The following is a 19,814-nucleotide window of genomic DNA, read 5'->3' on the forward strand; positions in this document are numbered from 1 at the left end:
TAAAATTAAATCTACTGATATTGTTTTTACTTCTTCCTCTTATTGTTTGGTCCTACATTCATTTCTTTTTCTTTTAATATTTATTTTTTCTTCTACTTCCCCTCTGTTTTTTAATCTTAACAGAGCAATATGGACAGAATGTTTCAGGTATTTATTTTCTTTCCTGGTTAGATTAATCTCCCTTCTTATTCCTGTGTGAATATTTCAGCATTGAGCTGTTATTTTAGTCTGCTATGTTAGTCCACTTCAATACCCACTGTACACCCTCCTCAGCCTCCTCTGATATTCCAGTGATATGACGTCTTTGATGTGTGTGTATTGTACGTTTACTAATCCTCCTGACTCTGCTCTGCGCGGGCGTTCTTATCAGCATTTCACTGCGATAAACACTTACGCAGCAGCGTCAGATAAATCGACACATCTATATCATTATGCTGTTATAAGCCGCTGTACATTGGTTCTGTGTTCGATGAGCATTAACAGATAAAACGATGACTATTCCTCAGAGCACTTGTATCTCTGTGTTAGAGTATGTACAGTATTTTCACATTAACAGTTCACTCTTTTTTTTTTTCCCACTCTTGTCCATGACCACCCTCCCCTGTTGCCGTCTTCGTTGTCTGTCAAAGGTCAAGGTTTGTGACCTGGAGCAGAGATGCAGGTCACAGAGTGAACACTTCCGCCAGCTGTCCAAAGAGCTGCTGAATTTCCGTTTGCAGTCAGATACTGTAGACATCCGTAAATTCAACCCCGACGCCACGCTCCAATTCCCAATTTCACCAGAAAAGAAACTCACACAGGCCGTCGTTGGATTTGAAGCCCGACCAGAATCAGGTGGGTCACGGTCACTGTGATTATAAGGAATAAGCTGGTCAGATATAAACAATTGTATACTACATTGTCTTATGAGTTCACACCATCCTTCATTTAATTAAACCTATCAGATCGTGACTATTTGTGACTCTTTCTCACCATAGCATGTTTGTCTGAAGTCTGAACATACGATATTTCATCCGCCAAAAGAATGCAAAGTAGAACAAGCACCACTCTGTCACAGCTACTGCTGTTCCTGAACCATGCAGCTCCAATTTTTCTGGATGCAATTGTGGAGAGATATACAACACGTCATTTGCCAAAGTAGTGTAGAAACAACACCCGTAGGCAAAGAGTCCTATTTGTGTCTGTGTGTGTGTGTGAGACTGAGGAGCAGTGAAAGGGAGGGGGGGAGAGAGAGAGAGAGAAGTGGTACATCATGACACTGCAGTGTTTTGATAATTACTCACAACTCCACAGGGGGCAATAGATGTTCTGCTATGGAGATTTATGTAAATGTGATTACGTTTTTAATTTCTTACATTTAAATCCCACTTTCAGTGGCAAACTTGTTACATTGCGAGAACGCAGGATTAAATAGTGCAGGGAGTGGGCTCGATCCATTCTTAAAAATGTGCGCTCTCGAGACACACTGACATGTGATCAAGAGGCTTTATGGTCACAATGAAATGAGAATCAGAGTGATCTAATCCCCCGACAGCTGGATCAGCTTACTCCTGACCAGAGGTGGACACCATTAATGGCAATGCTGCTTATTCGTGATCGATATCTGGCCTAAGTCATCAAAGGCTTGATGTATGACACGAATGTGCTTTAACACATTAGTATTCTAACGCCACACGGTGCAACCTGCAGAGCCAGCAGATACAGCCATATCAGCAATGTAGATTTATACAGTCTGGCACAGACTGCAGGTCTTTGAAGTGCTGGAAATCCTTCTGTTCACTTGGAATTCACTGATGCTTTTGTGCTAATGCATAATATTAGTCACTCAAATGCCACAGAAAAACCAATGATGCAGTGGATCCATGTTTCTCCCCTAATTTCCTCAAGAAATGCAGACACTTGCTCTCTTAGACTGTGTGTTTTTGTCTTCTGTCTTCATCTTTGAAGTGTCTGGTCCTCGGTGGATTTTAAGGACAGGTGCAATTCTGCGTTGATGGGAATGGAAAATCTTTTGCCACGAAGGGTGTTTGTTGTACACTTGCTTAAACAGTCGATCAATAGCTGTGCAATGAGCAGCGAATGGGTGCAGAAGGAATGACAGCTGCTCTTTATTTGCTATGAAAATCAATGTCCTCCAGGCAATGAGAACACGGCACACACGCCGCTGCTGATCTCCCAGTTCTTTCCCTGCTTGCCGGAGACTGGACACAGACAACAACCACAATTGCTGTGCGTCAAATCTTATACTGTGACAACAGGCCGTCCCAGCAGCCCTCGACCGCTGACCTCATCAGAGGTGGGTCAGATTGACACCACAGCACGAAATGTAATCACATTATAACCTACCGTGGTTTTGGCAAAGGTGTAAGACCGTTCAGTCAGTGTCTCTGGTTCTGTTGTCAATCTAAAGATGGAGGATGAGGCCGCCCCATCACCCAGGTCCAAGCCTCGCTATACAGGCCAGGTCCGTCTTTGCACTGCCCGCTACAGGTGAATAAGCTCAGCTTCTGCAGTTTCTTTGGTTTTACTGCACAATGTACAATGCCTTGCAGCTTCTGTATTAGTATTTAACATATTTAAATGTTTTTTGATTTCAGTTATAACCCTTACGATGGACCAAACGAGCATCCTGAAGCAGAACTCCCGCTTGTTGCTGGGAAGTATCTGTACGTTTATGGAAACATGGATGATGATGGCTTCTATGAAGGTGAGAAATCATATCACATTTTATTTTGGGAGGGTAGAAAAGCCTTGCGAAATAATATCAGTGTTCAGTCATGGTTGTTTAAAATCACATCACAGAACCCCAAAAAAAAAAATAAAAAATTAACCATATTACACAACAGCAGGAGGTGTCCTTTGTTGCTTTTTAAGTTGTGAGTCAGTGTCTGCTGCCGCTGCAGAGAGTACTTGACAGTCAGAGTGAGTGTCTTCATCATCGTGCTTTAATTATCCCACAATGAGACAAATGCCAAAAAAAAACAGGTCTGCTCACAGTTGTTTCAGCGTATCTGCTATATCCTTTGGTATAAAGTGGTATATGGCACAGCATATAAACATAGAGAATAAGTAGCTGTTGTACATATATGTACAGTATATATACATGTGTATACATACACCAATATTTATTACAAGCTTTTTACGACATTTCTTTTTTACCACCTTATGTGTGTAGTAATATGATAATATAATACAACTAGGTCAGAAAAGGTCATATGCAAATATCAGCGTACATTGCCATGATGACCGCTCTTCCATCAAATAACTATTTTTATCTTGTGACCTCTGTGTCAGTGCAGTGTTTTGGCTCTTTTGTCATGATTTTTATCAAGACAATGTGAGTATGGCCTTCTAGGGTTCTCTGGTTTCCTCCCACAGTCCAAAAAAATATGCAGATTTGGGGATAAGGCAAATTGGACACTCTAAATTGACCGTAGGTGTGAGACTGGATGGTTGTTTGTCTCTATATGTGGCCCTGTGGTGGACTAGCGACCTGTCTAGGGTGCACCCCACCTTTCGCCCTACGTCATGTGTCGATGATGTGAATGTCAAACCTCTGTTGACATAAACAAATCCCTAAAGTAACACTTCACCTCGCAGGGCTCTGTGTTGTGTTGTTTTTTCATTATTACTTCAGTCAAAGTTTGTACATTTTCCCCTGGTTGGTTTGCAATGCTTCGTTCCCTCCCCTTATTTACTCTGTATCTATATTAACTTTATTTAAACGTTATACTCCAGTGCACCGGTGTCATTAAGAGAAACTCCAATGCACTTTTTTATTTAAAAAAGTGTTTTTCTTGTGGAATCTGTTTAGAATGATGAAGGCTTCTCCATCCGTGGCAATGCTGCAAGGCCCAGCTTAGACACACGGTTGTACTCAGCTGCAGTGATTCATTCGCTGTGGGCAGTGAGATTGCATGGCATCTTGAAGGAGCCTTGTATTTATCATACGGGAGGAAGAGTTGGGCCGGGTGACTAATCCAGCGGGGCTCAGCTTAATCATCAGCATAGCACAAATGACACACTCATGCACACACACACACAGTTGGTCTAAAGACAGAATTTTCAGGGAAATAACCGCAGAGCAAATCCAAAGCAGCCATTTTTCCTGCATTGACCACATCACATCTATAAGCTTGATGGTGTTCCTGGAAATAATGTGACGATTTCCTCAGTTTGTGTGTTTGCCGGGTAGAGGAGACAAACAAGCGTCAGAGAAGCAATAGTGCGTAGGGAATTGTGCACACTGCACATTTACATACAGTGCAGTGCATCTCCCACCTCTGCCTCTCTGACTCATGGCCACATTATCTTGCAAAGACAATCCCTCACTGACGGCGTTTGTGGTGTTTTCACGTCGCTGCATTTATTGTGTCTTTTACCAAGGCTATTTTTTGTTACATTGGTGGGATAAATTGCAGAGTGATACTATTACTTTTCAACTACGTTGAAATGAAAGGGTCGTATTTAAGCTATGTGGGACATTTGTCATCAGTATGAACATTAAGTCTTTACTACTTTTGTCACAGGGGAGCTGCTGGATGGCCAACGGGGACTTGTTCCCTCCAACTTTGTGGAATTTGTCCAGGACAAGGAGAAACCAGCGATTCAGGCAGGGGAGGGAGGAGACAACATGGGCCCACTGGACCACACACCCTTAGCCTTGATGGCGATCGATGGAGGGGCCTCCCAGGATGGTCATCTCGGCTCAGCAAATGCCTTGGTTCCCTGTAGCAATGGGACAGGGGGACCCATGGATCCTGATGACCTGGCTGAAGATGCTGTGCCTTATCCCCGAAAGATCACCTTAATCAAGCAACTGGCACGAAGTGTTATTGTGGCCTGGGAGCCTCCGATAGTGCCTTTGGGCTGGGGGAACATCTCTGGCTACAACGTGTTAGTAGACGGTGAACTCCGCGCCAGTATACAGTACGGCGGCCGGTCCAAGTGTTTGCTGGAGAAGCTGGACCTGGACGGCTGCGTTCACCGCGTCTCCGTGCAGTGTGCCACCGACCGGGGCCTGTCAGACGAACTGCGGTGCACTCTGCTGGTGGGGGCCAATGTGGTTGTGGCGCCATGTGGTCTGCGGGTGGACGACATCCAGCGTGACACTGCTGAGCTCTCCTGGTTGCCTAGCAACAGCAATTACGGTCACACTGTGTTCCTGGATGGAGTAGAGCACGCGGTAGTAAAGCCGGGGAGGTATAGACTACGCTTTCACAACCTGACGCCCCTGACGGTGTACAAAGTGACGGTGGTGGCGCAGCCACACCAGGTGCCATGGCAACTGCCGCTGGAACAGAGAGAGAGGAAAGAAGCCGGTGTGGAGTTCTGCACTCAAGCTGCAGGTCAGAACCACTCAGTGTTATACTGACACTGTGCTCTAATTATAGGTGTAGATCCATATCTGACAACTGACAGTAGTTCTGTTCGGCTTGCTTTTTATGTTTTTCTAGAAAACTTTGTACTCTCTTTCTACTTTTTAAGAGTACAGTCTAAAAAAAAAACCTTGTCTCACCATGCCACTGTTGTGTATTGTATTTTGTCTAGGTCCAACACCATATTGCAGAACAGGTCAGAATGAAGCATCAATCACATGCTGGGTTTCCCCTCATGTCTAAGCACTAAGTGTTTCGTTTTCACCTGAAAACCAATGTGCAGAGATGACATCACAGTGCTATGATGCTTAAGGATCATAGTCATGAAACTGAGAATGATAAAATCCAATTAGTTTTTGTGGGCAAAATTGAAAATTGAGAAAACACTGTTTTTCTACAACAACAGCAGTAGTGTCCCCGAGTGTTCCAATCACCAATTATAAAACAGCTCTGAAACACAAACTATGATTAGTTATTATACCGATGAGTCATTTCCTTATCTGATATCAGAATAACCAGTTCTATATTAAGCAGTAACCATCCACTGCTCACAGAAATTACCATGTTGTATCAGTGTGCATTTGTTTCTGCTTGAATGCAGTCGTGCATGTTTTATCCAGTAATCCAGGAGAGTGGAATACAAAGGATGGGCTATAGTTAGTCTCTCTGGATTATGTCCTGCATGCTGAGACATCAGTTTTCTCTCCGAGGATGCCCGGAAGCCTGTATTGTTCATTTATTACCTTAATAAAGTGCATTGTGGTCATGGTGTTGCACTCAACCAGAGGAGAATGTTTTGCAAAAATAATGAAACCCTCGTTTCTACTTAGTTTGATGATGCAGCAGCTTAGATGTTAGGGCGGCCGGTGTTTGCCCATTGTGACTTATTTCTCCACTTGAATGGCATTTTTATAAACGGAGCACACATTGTCTTGTGAATGATTTTCATGGGCGACCGTCACGGCATCTGCATGGTTCGTGCAAAAATTTGGGTGTTTCAGTGAAACCTTTCACAAATGAACAGATTGTGAATACAGAGAATAGTTGTTTTCTGTGCATGGTTGTGACAGTGCCCATCTGTGCATCTAATGAATGCTTCACCCCCTTTTTACTTCCTGTTGTTCTTGTATGTAGTAAATGATCACATTTGTGTTTCCTCACTCCCCATGCTGCCACCTTTCAGGCCCTCCCCTGCCTCCCCTTGACGTGCGGGTGCTCTGTGGGCAGGCTCCGGGGGTCCTACAGGTCTGCTGGAAGCCTCCAATCCTCTCTCCCACTGGCACTTCTAATGGAGCTAATGTCATTGGTTATGCAGTATGCACTAAAGGACAGCGGGTGAGTTCACTACTATGAGGAGCACTATTACTTCATCCTTATTTCAGGTTAGTGCATGATGGTGAGGTGGTGATCTGGCTTTCAAAGCCTGTATTTTCGAGTGAAAATTGTGGGAAGAGAGACTTTGTGCAGCGTCATGCACAGGAGAGGTTATATTAAATATTCAAGCACATGCTATGTAAATGCCTCACATGCAGTGTGCACATGTGTGTTTAAAACACAGCGTGAATGAGTCTAATCACATTTAATCCAGTCGCAACATGCGGACATATATGCATCACAGATGGGATGCGAGGAGCTTCTGTCATAGACTGTGGGCATTATGTCATCAAAATTCTCAGGGTACACAGCAGTGCCACCTGCTTGTGATTCGGTCTCAGTGCAAGTCTCTCGACGTGGGACCAGTGAGCATCCTCGAAAGGTCTCTAACTCCATCTGGTGACTGCCAAAGCAAATCAGCACACAACACCTGAGAGTGTGAATTAACCTTGAACCACGCAAACCACTTCTCTGCTCCCCTGTATGGACTGAAACCCAGAATGCCGACATGGCAGATCTGATACAATGCGAGATCATGAACCGACAGATCAAATGACAATCTGAACCAACATCGTTATAACAAGAAAACTTTCTCGTGAACAAGATTTCTTGTCTCCTCTTTAGCATTTCTACACTTTTTTTTCAACGTTTTTACTGCTGTCTGTGAACCTAATAATAATAAAGATACATTGAACCTTCAAACATCAACAAACAAACCCCAAAAACAATTCAAAGTGACATTAAAGCTTGTATTTTTTTAGATATGTTATAAGTTTGTGGTTTTAATCCATACAATAGACCGTAAAGGATACCTCCTCAGATTTATATCGCATGGATGTGATCTTAATTATGTAGTTTTCATTCATGTCTTTTGTTCATGTCTTTTCTTTTCAATCCAGATAGCTGAGGTGTTGTACCCAATGGCAGACTATGTTACCGTTGAGCTGACAAGGATTCAGTGCCTGGAAGCCAGAGAGGTCATTGTCAGGACGCTGTCAGTACAGGGAGAATCCCAGGACTCCCAAGTCGCTTTTATTCCAAACAACCTGCTTGTGCCTCTACCTCCGATTCCCCTGCCCCCACCGCCAATGCACCCGCACACAGGCCCCCCTCCACACCCCCATGTGCAACCCCAACTCCAATCCCCTCACCTTCCCCATGCCACGCCCCAACTTCCTCCTCCACCCCAGGTACACGGACAACCACTCCCACAGCATCCTCCGCACCCACAGCATCCTCCACACCCACAGCAGCCCCCACACCCACAGCAGCACCCACACCCACAGCATCCTCCACACCCACAGCAGCCCCCGCACCCACAGCAGCCCCACACCCACAGCATCCTCCCACCCACAACAGCCCCCACACCCCACAGCATCCTCCCCACCCACAGCAGCCTCCACACCCGCAGCATCCTCCACACCCTCAACCCCACCCCAGACCACCCCATCCAGGTGGACCTCCGCAACCCCAGCTTCGACCCCCACATCCCCAGCCGCTACATCTCCAGCCTCGTCTACCCCACCAAGGCCCCAGGCCCCAGCATCAACTGCCTCTGCTGCCCCACCCCCAACCCCACCCTGTACCTCAGAGACCAGTAAGTGCCAGAGACCTGGATGCCAAAGAGCATGCGGCCCACCACGGAGGAGGCATTCCACCTGGCCAGCCCGGTTGGGACCCCAAACGCTCGCCCTCCTCCCAGCCTCCCGTGCCCATGCAAGGCCACACCCTTGAGGCCCCTCCATCCGACAATCCACGTTCGCCCTCCCCCCAGAGGATTCTCCCGCAGCCCAGAGGCACACTGATCCCAGACACCGTGGCCAAAGCTATCGCCCGAGAAGCAGCGCAGAGGGTCGCGGCGGAAAGTGGCAAGGTCTGGTGGAAATGGACAGTCTGAGTCCAAACACAGTACATTAAAGATGCTTGATTTTGTTTTGATGGAAATGTGACTAAATAAAAATAAACAGCAAGGCATATTTAGGTTTTTATGACTGCCAGTACATTGCATTCTTCAAAGGAGAGCAGATTGTGTTAGTAAAATGTAAAAATCAATACATTTTTACACTTTAAATTAGAATTTTAATTTCCCCGTGTCTGTTACTTACTGTCCGGGTTTGTCATACAATTTCAGGGGGACAGGAGACAGGGCAGATATGGAGAGCAGGGTCATTCATTTTACCAGCACCACTCTGATGAGGAAGAGGAAGACGAGGAAGGGTTTGCACGCGGCCGCCGGAGAGGACCCTCAGTCGACGAGTTCCTCAGAGGCTCCGAGCTGGGGAGGCCGGTAAGAACACCACGACGAGTGATGAGTCCCCTCCTCCTTCCTCCCAGTTTCACCTTCAATGTGTTTTTTAAATGGAGCACCACTCAAGTGTGTGTGTGTGTGTGCGCGCGTGTGTTCAGATCTGCGTGTATGTGTGCCTGCATGTCTGGGTGACTGCACGCATGCACTCCTGCGCCCGTGTCTGAGCGCGTACTCTCGCGTGTGTTTTGCCCATCCATGTACGTTTGGTGTGTGCATGTCTGTTACGTACGTGTGTATGTCAACTTAAACAACTGAGTCTGTGTGTTTGTGTGTGTGTTTGTTTGTGTGTGACTACCGAAAGCCTAACTATAGTCACAATGAAGACTATCACAGCGAGAGCAGCCGGGGCTCAGACCTGTCTGACATCATGGAAGAGGATGAGGAGGAGCTGTACTCTGAGATGCAGCTGGAAGAGGGACGTCGACGCAACTCGCACAACACAGCCAAGGTGCAGTTCTTTGCACTTATTCTAAACCCAAGAGTCATAAACACCCAAATTTATTATTCTTTAGCGAACTGCACGGGCACAGAAACTTCAATTGAGTCTGCTGCCTCGATTTGCTTTTGATATGTGTTGTTAGTGTGTGTGCTGAGTTTAATTAAAATTCATATAAGAAGGAGAAAGAGTAGGGAAAGTGGGCCTGGCACAGACGGTGGGGTCTGACGCTTCAGGAAGAAAAAGAAAATAAGAATGAAATGCTACAGCATTGAGAGCAGGGTCATTAATTTTGACTGGGTTTATTAAAAGGTGCTTTCATGGCTGCTTTTGAGGTTATTTGCTGCTGAGTTGATGGAGCTGACGATCGCTCACCTTCTTTCTGGACTGTCTGTGATGGCTCAACACGTGACAGCCACTGAAACGACACCAAAAGGAGACACAGACAGAGGAACATGTCACTTCACTACTTTTGCCATAAGCTACATGAATTAGTCGTAGTGAGAAGTGTGATGTAGTTTGATTTATTGATCTTGTGATAGAATGGATTAGATTTTATGGATCTCACACGGCGGAAGTTCACTCGTTCTTGTGATATTGCGTCACATTTCCTTTGCTTTAAGTGTTGCTTGCTCTGCTTTGAAGAGAGGATACAAACTGTGGATGAGGTCAGAGGTGGACTGAAGCTACAGGGATGTCTGGAAGAGCCTTTAATGTTGAGGCCTCATGGCTAGAAAGAGAGAAATCCCACTGGTTTAAAATAGATTAAGATTGAAGTTTTCTACTCCATGGGAAGAAACAGAGATAGATTGGATTTTGCTGTGTTCGCCTGGAGTTTAGAGTCATGATGGAGCTTGCTGTTATATGTCACACAGCTTCTTCTGCATTTGGCAAACTCAATTGAATTGAGTGGTATGTTTGTTATTGATTCATTTAAGACGTTTTAAGAAGTTCATGTGGGCTTGTGTGTGTTTGAGCGTGTGTCTAAATGTCAGCGTTTCAGTGTGCCTGTCTGTGAGTGCTGCATGATTTTGTTTACATACAATTCGTATCAAGTTTGTCGATGTGACTTGTCTGTTTTTGTTTTTTGTTGTTTTTTTTGTCACATGCTGTTTGCAATTCTGTCTGTTTGTCCGTCTGTCCGCTCATTAATCTCTAATGTGTGTGAATATTCTCTGTGTTTATGTGCACTTCAGACAAACACTCCCGGTGGAGGAGGTCATAACCGCGAGACAGGTAGAAGAATTCATCATGGTGGTCCCCAACCCCAGAGACGATCTCTAATGGTCCCTTCTATTGGTCAGTATTGGGTGGCGGTGAAGAGAAAGGACTGAAACACATGTTTTCTGTAGTCTGACATAGTGCAGTAGTGTTTGTTTTCATGTCTTCAGATCACCTCCTTCTATGAATCATTCTCATGCACTTCCCTAATGTTTGTTGGAAAGATTATTTTGATGCCCAAAGCTGGCAAACTGATGCTCAATGTGTTAATGTGCTCTGACATTGATATTGTAGTTTTCCCATTGCTGCTTTCCTGTCCACATGTGTCATCACCTTGTAGGTTTTAGGTGGACATACAGTATATCCGTAGTTTGTTTGGGCAGGGGAAGGTTGTGACCTTTGTAACTGCATCGTCCTTTAATTGGTGTTTCCTGTAGAGGTAACTTCTGAGAATAACAGTGAGGGAAACCTCTCCCCCATCAACGAGGATGTTTACTATGGCAAAGTAGCTCGGCACAGGACACGGTCGTCTCGCAGGCACATGGGCGGCTTCAGGTCTCCCCATGGTATGTGCCTGTAGTCCTGTTTTTACCACCACAGCATGGCAACATACGTGCCACCAAACAACTGGCATAAGGCAAAAAGTAGCCGTGGACACTTGCAAGTGCCTGTTTCTCTGTCTTAGATAATAATCGTAATAATTATTATGCTTACAGTTGAACAGCATGACTGCACTGCACTGAAATGGCGGATCCACTGGCAAAGCTATACCAGGGGTCCAGGGTGAATGTTTCCACAGCTGCAGATGATAAATGATTGATTGACTGCTCAGAGAATGCATCACTCACTGCACTGAACTCCAGATGCCTGCTCAACCCCCTTCCCTTTGTGGTACAACCACTCCTCCTACTCTGAGAATGGGAGCGTTTGTGCATGACATTTTGATGAGATAATTTGGGTAGATGTTGAAGGAGGACATGAAGACAGTTGGGTGTAAGAGAAGAGGACACAAGGGCAAAATGACGAGGCAAATGATCCACTGTGGCAACCCCCAAAGGATTTGGGTAGACGTTTGAAGAATGACGACACTGTCACCGCCTTTTGTTTCTCGAGATGTCTGAGAGACGCAGTTGTCCCTCACATTTATGTCCCGCCAACTTAAAAAAAACATCAATAATAATAATAATAGAGTTGCCTGTACAATTTTGAAGCGATAATTGCGGTTGATGACGAAGAATGACTACATTGTCACTTTTTTTTGTTTGTTTAGCTGTCTGAGGTTTTTGAGTTTGAAATGTCAGCTGCTGGAAACGCAGTTGCCGCCTAAATTTCTGTGTTAGCAACACACACACACACACACACACAAATAGGACAATTACCAAACCCTTTATAAGTCTGGATAGGCTGACAAATTTAAATAAACTCATCCTCAATGAACAGCTCATACATTTCAATATAAACTCTGCTGCCACAACAGTTGACAATGAGTGGAACCTTAAATACAGACAGTGATGTCTACTTATGAGAATTAAATTACGTGTTATGTTTTGATATAAAGTGAAAACAAACACAGCGTTCTTGTGTTTAGCTGGTTTTTGGATCAGCGTGCATGTTAGTCTTGTGTGTTGCTGATGTTGTCGTGTCTCTGAATCCCTTCTGTTCATTGCACCATGTTTTGTCTTGCGCCTCATTTGTCCCCTCCACTGCAAATATGAACATAAAGACAAACAAATATGTGATGAAATGAGCACAGATTCCTGTCTGCATGCTGACAAGCACAAAATATGACGAGACACGAAAGTCAAACCCCGTCACGCAACACCACACAGTTAAGTCAATTACTGTGAATAAGACGATAGTTCTTGTCATTGATTTCCTTTCAAATGAAGCATGGCTAACTTACATCACCATATAAACACATGGACTTGCTCATGATAGAAGTGTAAGATATATATATATATATATATATATAGAATGGGCTTTGTCGGGTTTTTGTCACAGAACTCTGCGCCTTGGTCTCATATAAAGCAGGTGTTGTCCGTTTTAAATTCTGTTCTTTGCATTTCATGCTTTAAAGACGGATACAGAGATCGGGATCGCCGCTCCCCCACGTACTACGATGAGTCAGAGACTGAGGAGTCCTTTAGGATCTTTGTGGCCCTGTTTGACTACGACCCCCTGTCCATGTCTCCAAATCCAGATGCCGCTGATGAGGAGTTGCCCTTCAAAGAGGGGCAGATCATTAGGGTGGGTGTCTATCTTCATTTTGTTCTCTATTTAGATTTAGGTACACACTCACATAAACAGTGAGAGTGTGAAGAGAAAAGGTGGGGGCGTCTTCTGATGTTGTTTTTATGGTACTTTGGTAAGTTATATGTTGTATATGGTGTCCAGACTGCATCCAGGAAAGTCAATTGGAGCCGCGTGGTAAACGTAACAGCAGCAGCTGTGATTAAACATGTGTTCTTAGTTTCTTAGTTCTGAAGTCCTACTAAACTTCCAGGTATAGTTTTTATCAGTATAATCCACTTGTGGGTCTTTCAATGGGCACTTCAGCCACAGATTTGCTGTATGAAACTATCTTGACTTTACTTGACTTTGTGCTTCTTCCCCCACGGCCGCTCGGTTGTAACATTAATGTCACTCTGGGTGCAGCGCAGGAATGCCTTAAGCTGATAGGCTTAATTGGCACCGTGTCAACTCATTTGATAACGTTTTGACATTTGTCGATGTTGCTTTCTCTCTCTTGGCTACCAGGTGTATGGTGATAAAGACACAGATGGGTTTTACAGAGGAGAAGTGAGGGGCCGGATGGGGCTCATCCCCTGTAACATGGTGTCAGAGATTCGAGCGGAGGACGAGGAGACCATGGACCAGCTCATCAAGCAGGGCTTCCTGCCTCTCAGCACACCTGTGGACAGAATAGGTACAACACACTCAGGAGAAAGATCTGTGGGTTCAAACACAGGAGTGTGAAATGTGTGTTAAAATGGCGTTTCACATTTCTTCCAGAGCATAACAAAAGGGGCCTCCGTCGAGATCAGGCCTCGCGGAGGATGGTGGCTCTGTACGACTACGACCCTCGGGAGAGTTCTCCTAATGTTGATGTGGAGGTATCACTCACTGCTGACGACAGATCCACTCACAAACTAATGCTATTACAAACTGTATGACATGTGATTGGTGTAGACATGACACGGGAAGACAAAATTAACGATTTCCTTTCTTTCTTTTTTTTAACGCTCGTTTTCTGTGACTTGTGATAGGCCGAGCTCACCTTCTGTGCCGGTGACATCATGGCTGTGTTTGGTGATATCGACGAGGACGGCTTCTATTATGTGAGTGCTAGTGTGTCTGTGGTTTCATTTGCATGTCGACCACTTACTGTATATCACAACCTGTACTAATATCAGTCTGAAATCGTCTTTTACTGTTGTGTGCATTTGATGCATTGACCAACTAACTATGGCAGACATTTGAAAAACACGATGCGTGATAGACATTTTCAGCCCTCACTCACATCAGTATCGGATAGACTTAATCATCCGAGTGGGAAATTTGCTGTGGATTCTACAGAGCCTGCACAATAAATACACACAGAAACACTAAACTACAACAATGAACATCTGGTACACATGTTCTCGGTGGAGTGGAGGGCTTTAAAGAACACGTCAGACAAAGGAATCTGAAATGCTTGTGTTACGTTTCCACATCCTTTATCACATGACAGTGACATCCCTTTACAGTATGTTAATGTGACACATTTTGATTATTGAGAGTGGTTTTGTGACACTGAGTTGGCTTTTGGACCATCCCCATATATAGTCTGAACAGCAAGAAGGACAACTTCTGTAAAACTTGTGATTTGTGATAGTTGGTCAACCTCTGAGGGGATTAAGATAAATCAGGGGCCAACACCAGACAGTTTGAAATGTTGTATTATATACGACTCCACCAGACGTGTTTACTCCTCATGTCTGTCGACAGGGTGAGATCAATGGCCACCGTGGCCTGGTTCCCTCTAACTTCCTGGAAGAAGTGCCTGATGATGTGGAGGTGTATCTGACCGATAAGCCGTCCCACTACCCCCAGGAGGAGCCCGCCAACCGGCCCCCTGCCAACTCCGCCGCCTCCGTCTCGGAGGGCAAACGGGTACATCATCATCGCCGCTCTCAGCGCTAGGCCCTGTGTTCATCCATCCTCCGTTTCCTCTCTCTTGATTTCCGTCTCTTGCTTCCTCCACTTGCCGTCTATGTGCTGTTCATTGTGTGTGTTTGTCCATGTGGTGACAGTGGTGACTCTAAAACAAACTAACAACCCCCCCCGCCCCCCCTTCCCCCTGCCTCCCTCCTGCTCCACCCCTCACCCGTTTGAAAAGGGGACACAAATCCAGTGCTAACACCTTTCTGAGTCTCAGAGAAAGGAAGAAGCAAAGCCTAACATGGACAGAGAGAGAGAGAGAGAGAGAGAGAGAGAGAGAGGATAGACTGTGGGAGCTCTGTGGGTGATTTTTTTTGCATGTAGCACTGGTTAAGGAGGACTTGAAAAAGGCTCAGCTCATTCCTGACACAAACAGAATTTGGCACCTCTTTGCACTGAAACCCAAAATCAAAATTATGGTTATTGTGTATAATAATCATAAGTGCTTTATTAACACAATTGCTACCCAGTGACACTGAAAAGATGTGATTTGAGAAGAGTACTGAGGAGATGGAAAAAGGAAGTGAGGAAACGCATGCCTTTTTCAAAACTTGATACATTTTGTAATGACTTTCTTGGCTCGACTGCTGTATTTCCTTGAAGAGGCTTTGTTTCTTTATGTATATTGCACACACACACACACACACACACACACATCAAATCTATTTTTCAGCCATGTTGACAGTGAATATGCCATGTTTGCTCTGAGCTCAAGAGACAAAACTAACCGCAGCACTGAGACATCCATACTGTATTGTTACAAAAGGAACAATAAAAGAGAAAATTGGATATTAAAAACATTCTTTTTGTGCTCTGTGTTCATGTGTGTTGTGTTGGTGGTGGTGGTGTTGTTGTTTTCAGTTGCCATAGTGGTGTGGGTTTTTCTTTTTTCCTTTTTTTTTTTTTTAAATCGACGGTGACAATGCTGCCACATCTGATGTCCTTTTTTGTTTTTCCTCACCCGCTTGGCAAAACAAAAACCAAAACCAAACAAAACCAAACAAAGACAGAAGGAGACTGTTCATTTCACATCATAAATGACTGCGTGTCTGCCTTGTACAGTAAGTCGGCAACTTGAGATACCAAACTCGTGGCGCTAATGCACACAGCTTGCGGTCACAGTGAAGGCTTTTAAAATGCCACGGACAGCAGCACTTGACGAGCGTTTGCTTTTAACGCTCTACTTTCTGATGACAGGAAGTAGGGTTATGCTTTTACCAAAAGGATTGGGGTCTTTGTACCTACAGTCGTTTTAATGTAGAATCAGTGACCATTTAGACCAGACTGATCCAGACTCAGAACTTAAACAAACCTGTGCATGTCGCTGCTGCATTAGATGTGAACCCTGGTATCTACAGTTGTGTCCCTGAGTGTTGTATTGTACATGATTGCACTTTGTGTTCCCTCCCGGCCGACTGACGGTCGACTTTTCCTGCTACTCTGTGGTTTTTTTCCTGATTCCGTGCTGCGCATTTTTGCCGGCTTCCTCCTCAGTGTGCCTCCTCCTTAAGTGCAGTGGGCGCGTGTGTGTGAGAAAATGCATCACGTCTCGACTGTCATTTCAATTTGCAACAGATTTACTCTGCAGACAGATAATAGCTTTAGTCAATTGAGTGCAGTGAATTGATCGCACAATTCTTCTTCTTTTTTTTTTAATATCATCCTCTAATTAACTACAGTGTTGTGACCTGTAATTTAAGGAAATATCGTGGATCCTGATTCTGGTGATTCTAGTGATTGATCAGAACATGCAGCGAAATTTGCTGTTTCCTTTGCTTGGTAAAATGAATGTTTCATAATTTAAAGGTCCAATGTGTAAGAATTAGTGACGTTTAAGAGTGATACTGTCGTTTATAAATAAACAGAGGAGCCCTCTGGTCACTCCTCCCTTTCCCAAGTGCTTCGGGGAACAATGGTGGCCTTCACATACCACATAAGAGGCTTATGATAAGTCTATGAGGACCAAAGAATATTAAGTGATTGTACACTTGTGAACATACTTATGGTTAACCCTTAGAACACAGAGCATTTATGCTGCTTTTTTTTAACATTACTATGTTAAAATGTACAGTATAAACAGAGGCTATAAGAATGTGCAACATAGAGTGTCTTATATCATCCATTTTTACCAACTATATAAACACACCTGAGCAAAAAGTACTCAACATGTTTAAAATCGGATTGAATTAGTGAAATTTGGATATATGTCACAGTTCAAAGTTCACTTGGCTCGTTTTTATGAACAAAAACAAAAAGGCAAAAACGGTTGAATTTGTGACCTCTGCACAATTATTGCTACTTTATATCACCGCTAACAACGCAATATAAAATGAATCATAACTTTCACTCAACAACAGAAAAGACAAGGAGTTGTGTATTATTCCCACGGCCATTTACCATGGGTGCACTAAGGTTTAATATATAACGTTTAATTGTTACACACTGGACCTTTAAAAATGTAATTTAACACATTAAATGCGTCTATATTGACTGGATAGCGCCACTTCTTCATCATGTAAGGTTCGTTTGTAATTTTGCCGCCCCATGCTTCCACACCTCCCCCCCATCACCTCTCTCCCCAGGTCGCCACGGAAACGTCGGACGCGGCCGACCACAACGCCACCCCCGTCCGCGCCCCGTCCCCGATTGTTCGCCCCCTTCTGCCGGGCACCATGAGGCCCCTCAGCCCCACCAGGGGCCCCCACATCCCGCTGGACCCCCGCGACCCTCACGACTTGGCGAACAAGAAGAAGAAAGGACTACTCTCCAAGGGGAAGAAGCTGCTGAAGAGGCTTTCCCCCGTGAAATAAGCAACAAAACAAAAAAGCATATACTGTATATGTACAATATGTGCACATGCCAGGCTCTGTATATTGCATCCATACAATCAACTCTGATCTGACAGCTCGTGTCAGAGAGGACGTGAGCGCCGTCTCATGGACTATATTTGAGCCTATTTAAGTATAACCAGTGACTTAATTATTCATGTTTCACTAGAGGAATACGAATCAACAAAAATATGTACAGTGCAGTGCCAAAATCAAGAGAAGGGGTCACCCACAGACCAGAATATATATATTACTGTGATGTATTTTAAATCAACAGAAAAAAAAAGAGAGAAAAAAAACCCAACTAGGATTTTCATGACATGTATTTATTTTCCTTTATCATTAGTCCAAGAAACTTTTTATTTACATTTATTTCAAGCAGGGTAGCTGTGAAAACAAAGCATCTGGTTACATCTAATGTTTCCAACAGGCTTTTCTCAGCCAGGATAGAATTTGAAAAAACCTATTTTTTTTTTCCTGGAGTGTACGGAGAATATCACGACGAAGGAAACAGAAGTGATACTCCTCAATATCAAAACAAAAGAAAAAAGAAAAAGCTAAGTCATGCTAGCTGACAACGCAAAGGCTTTATTCAGTGCAATATCTTAGAGAGAGGTGGTAGCATATTATAGTATGTCGGGGTGCGGGAAACAAAAGAAAAGAAGCATTTCCTCTTGCGCGTGTGACTCAGCAGGGAGAAAATGTCTGTGATGAAAGAAAGAAAGAAAGAAAGAAAGAAAGAATGGCAAAAAGGGGCATTAACGTCAGAAACACCCGGCGAGCTTTACTGTCTCAGTGGCCTTTTATGAAAAAAAACAAACCAATGTGAGCTTGACATTCCTCGTCTAATTACAAGGCTTGACTTTACACCAGGTTCTTTTTTTTGTTTCATGACGGGTCGCTTGTGCTTGTCTCTTTTTGATAATTAAAAAAAGAAGAAGAAGAAAAAGAAGAAGAACACGTCTGCTGTCACACACTGTCATGAAACGCCTAGTTCAAGACAAACTTTTAATGTCTATCTTCCTATTGCACAAAAGGTGAGTTTTGTCTGATGAGTGGCAAAGACATGTTTCGTGTGCCTGTGTGCGTGTGTGCGTGTGTGTGCGTGTAAGGCAATATGTGCGTCGCATTCATGTTTTGCACCTTTCATGTATGTTGTTCTTTTTACTAAAAAGGAGAGGCCATGTAGTTACTGGTCTTGTGATCTAGTGATGTGCTGCTACCTCCATTGCCTGTGCACTGTTTGGTTTGTCGTGTCATGTCGATCTAGAGGACCAGTGTTACACCGTCATATAGAAACTACTCAACTCATCAAAATGACATCGCGTGGCATTGTTCAGTTTATTATTATTGGACATTTACACTCTACACGTGACACATACTGAAGTACATAAGGACTACACCATGATTTTATTCCCATGATCTTATGAGTAAACCATTTGGTTTTTTGACCCACTGAATGTTTTTCTTTTCTTGTGAATCATTCAATTCAAAATAGAACATTCACACATCCTGTCGTATCTATATCTACTATCGTTCTCAGTGGAAGAGCTTCAAAATAAATAAATGAAAGGGAATAGAAACCAGGCCACACTGCATTACATTACAGCGAGTTTCAGCACTTTTTTAAAAAGGTACATTGTGTGGGATTTAGCAACATCTAGTGGTTGAAGTTGAGCGTCGCAGCTAAAAGCGCGAGGAAGAACGTGCGGTAACCTTAATCTTTTTATCGCTTACAAGTCGAAAGGGTTTGCTTTGGTCCATGAAATCCTACTGTAAATATCAAAGGGCTCATTCAACAACGATTCATACGCTAAAAACAACAACACAACGATATAATTCTTTTATATTCCATTTTTGCCAAATGTAAATAATGCCACCTCGATCTTACACACTGGATCTTTAAAGTAAGAACGTCTGTTTGTCCTCATGTAACTAAAGGGTCACACACAGTGACAGCACAGAACTGCATTTTAGTCAAGTAGCCGCAACACAACTTACATACCTCTCTGGCTTTTTTAATGCAACGTTATGCATTGTGTGTTTGAATATGATGAAGGATTATGGGA

At 43.9% G+C, this 19,814-nt stretch overlaps 1 protein-coding gene across 1 annotated transcript in view; it reads left to right on the forward strand.

The window, feature by feature from the left end:
• rimbp2a (RIMS binding protein 2a) overlaps window positions 1–18,032 on the forward strand; it is a 55,949-nt gene extending 37,917 nt beyond the window's left edge. The window contains exons 8-26 of the mRNA XM_044012666.1: window positions 630–834; window positions 2,139–2,296; window positions 2,411–2,490; window positions 2,598–2,707; window positions 4,530–5,348; window positions 5,551–5,574; window positions 6,562–6,713; window positions 7,652–7,956; window positions 8,163–8,625; window positions 8,884–9,039; window positions 9,362–9,508; window positions 10,693–10,795; window positions 11,155–11,283; window positions 12,795–12,964; window positions 13,475–13,643; window positions 13,730–13,830; window positions 13,984–14,055; window positions 14,705–14,869; window positions 17,500–18,032. Of these exons, the coding sequence (XP_043868601.1) occupies window positions 630–834; window positions 2,139–2,296; window positions 2,411–2,490; window positions 2,598–2,707; window positions 4,530–5,348; window positions 5,551–5,574; window positions 6,562–6,713; window positions 7,652–7,956; window positions 8,163–8,625; window positions 8,884–9,039; window positions 9,362–9,508; window positions 10,693–10,795; window positions 11,155–11,283; window positions 12,795–12,964; window positions 13,475–13,643; window positions 13,730–13,830; window positions 13,984–14,055; window positions 14,705–14,869; window positions 17,500–17,727 (3,756 nt within the window). The 3' untranslated portion in view covers window positions 17,728–18,032. The remainder of the gene's footprint in view (window positions 1–629; window positions 835–2,138; window positions 2,297–2,410; window positions 2,491–2,597; window positions 2,708–4,529; window positions 5,349–5,550; window positions 5,575–6,561; window positions 6,714–7,651; window positions 7,957–8,162; window positions 8,626–8,883; window positions 9,040–9,361; window positions 9,509–10,692; window positions 10,796–11,154; window positions 11,284–12,794; window positions 12,965–13,474; window positions 13,644–13,729; window positions 13,831–13,983; window positions 14,056–14,704; window positions 14,870–17,499) is intronic.
• Window positions 18,033–19,814: the final 1,782 nt, after the last annotated feature.

The sequence above is a fragment of the Solea senegalensis genome, linkage group LG21, assembly GCF_019176455.1.
Source record: "Solea senegalensis isolate Sse05_10M linkage group LG21, IFAPA_SoseM_1, whole genome shotgun sequence".
Taxonomy (NCBI): domain Eukaryota; kingdom Metazoa; phylum Chordata; class Actinopteri; order Pleuronectiformes; family Soleidae; genus Solea; species Solea senegalensis.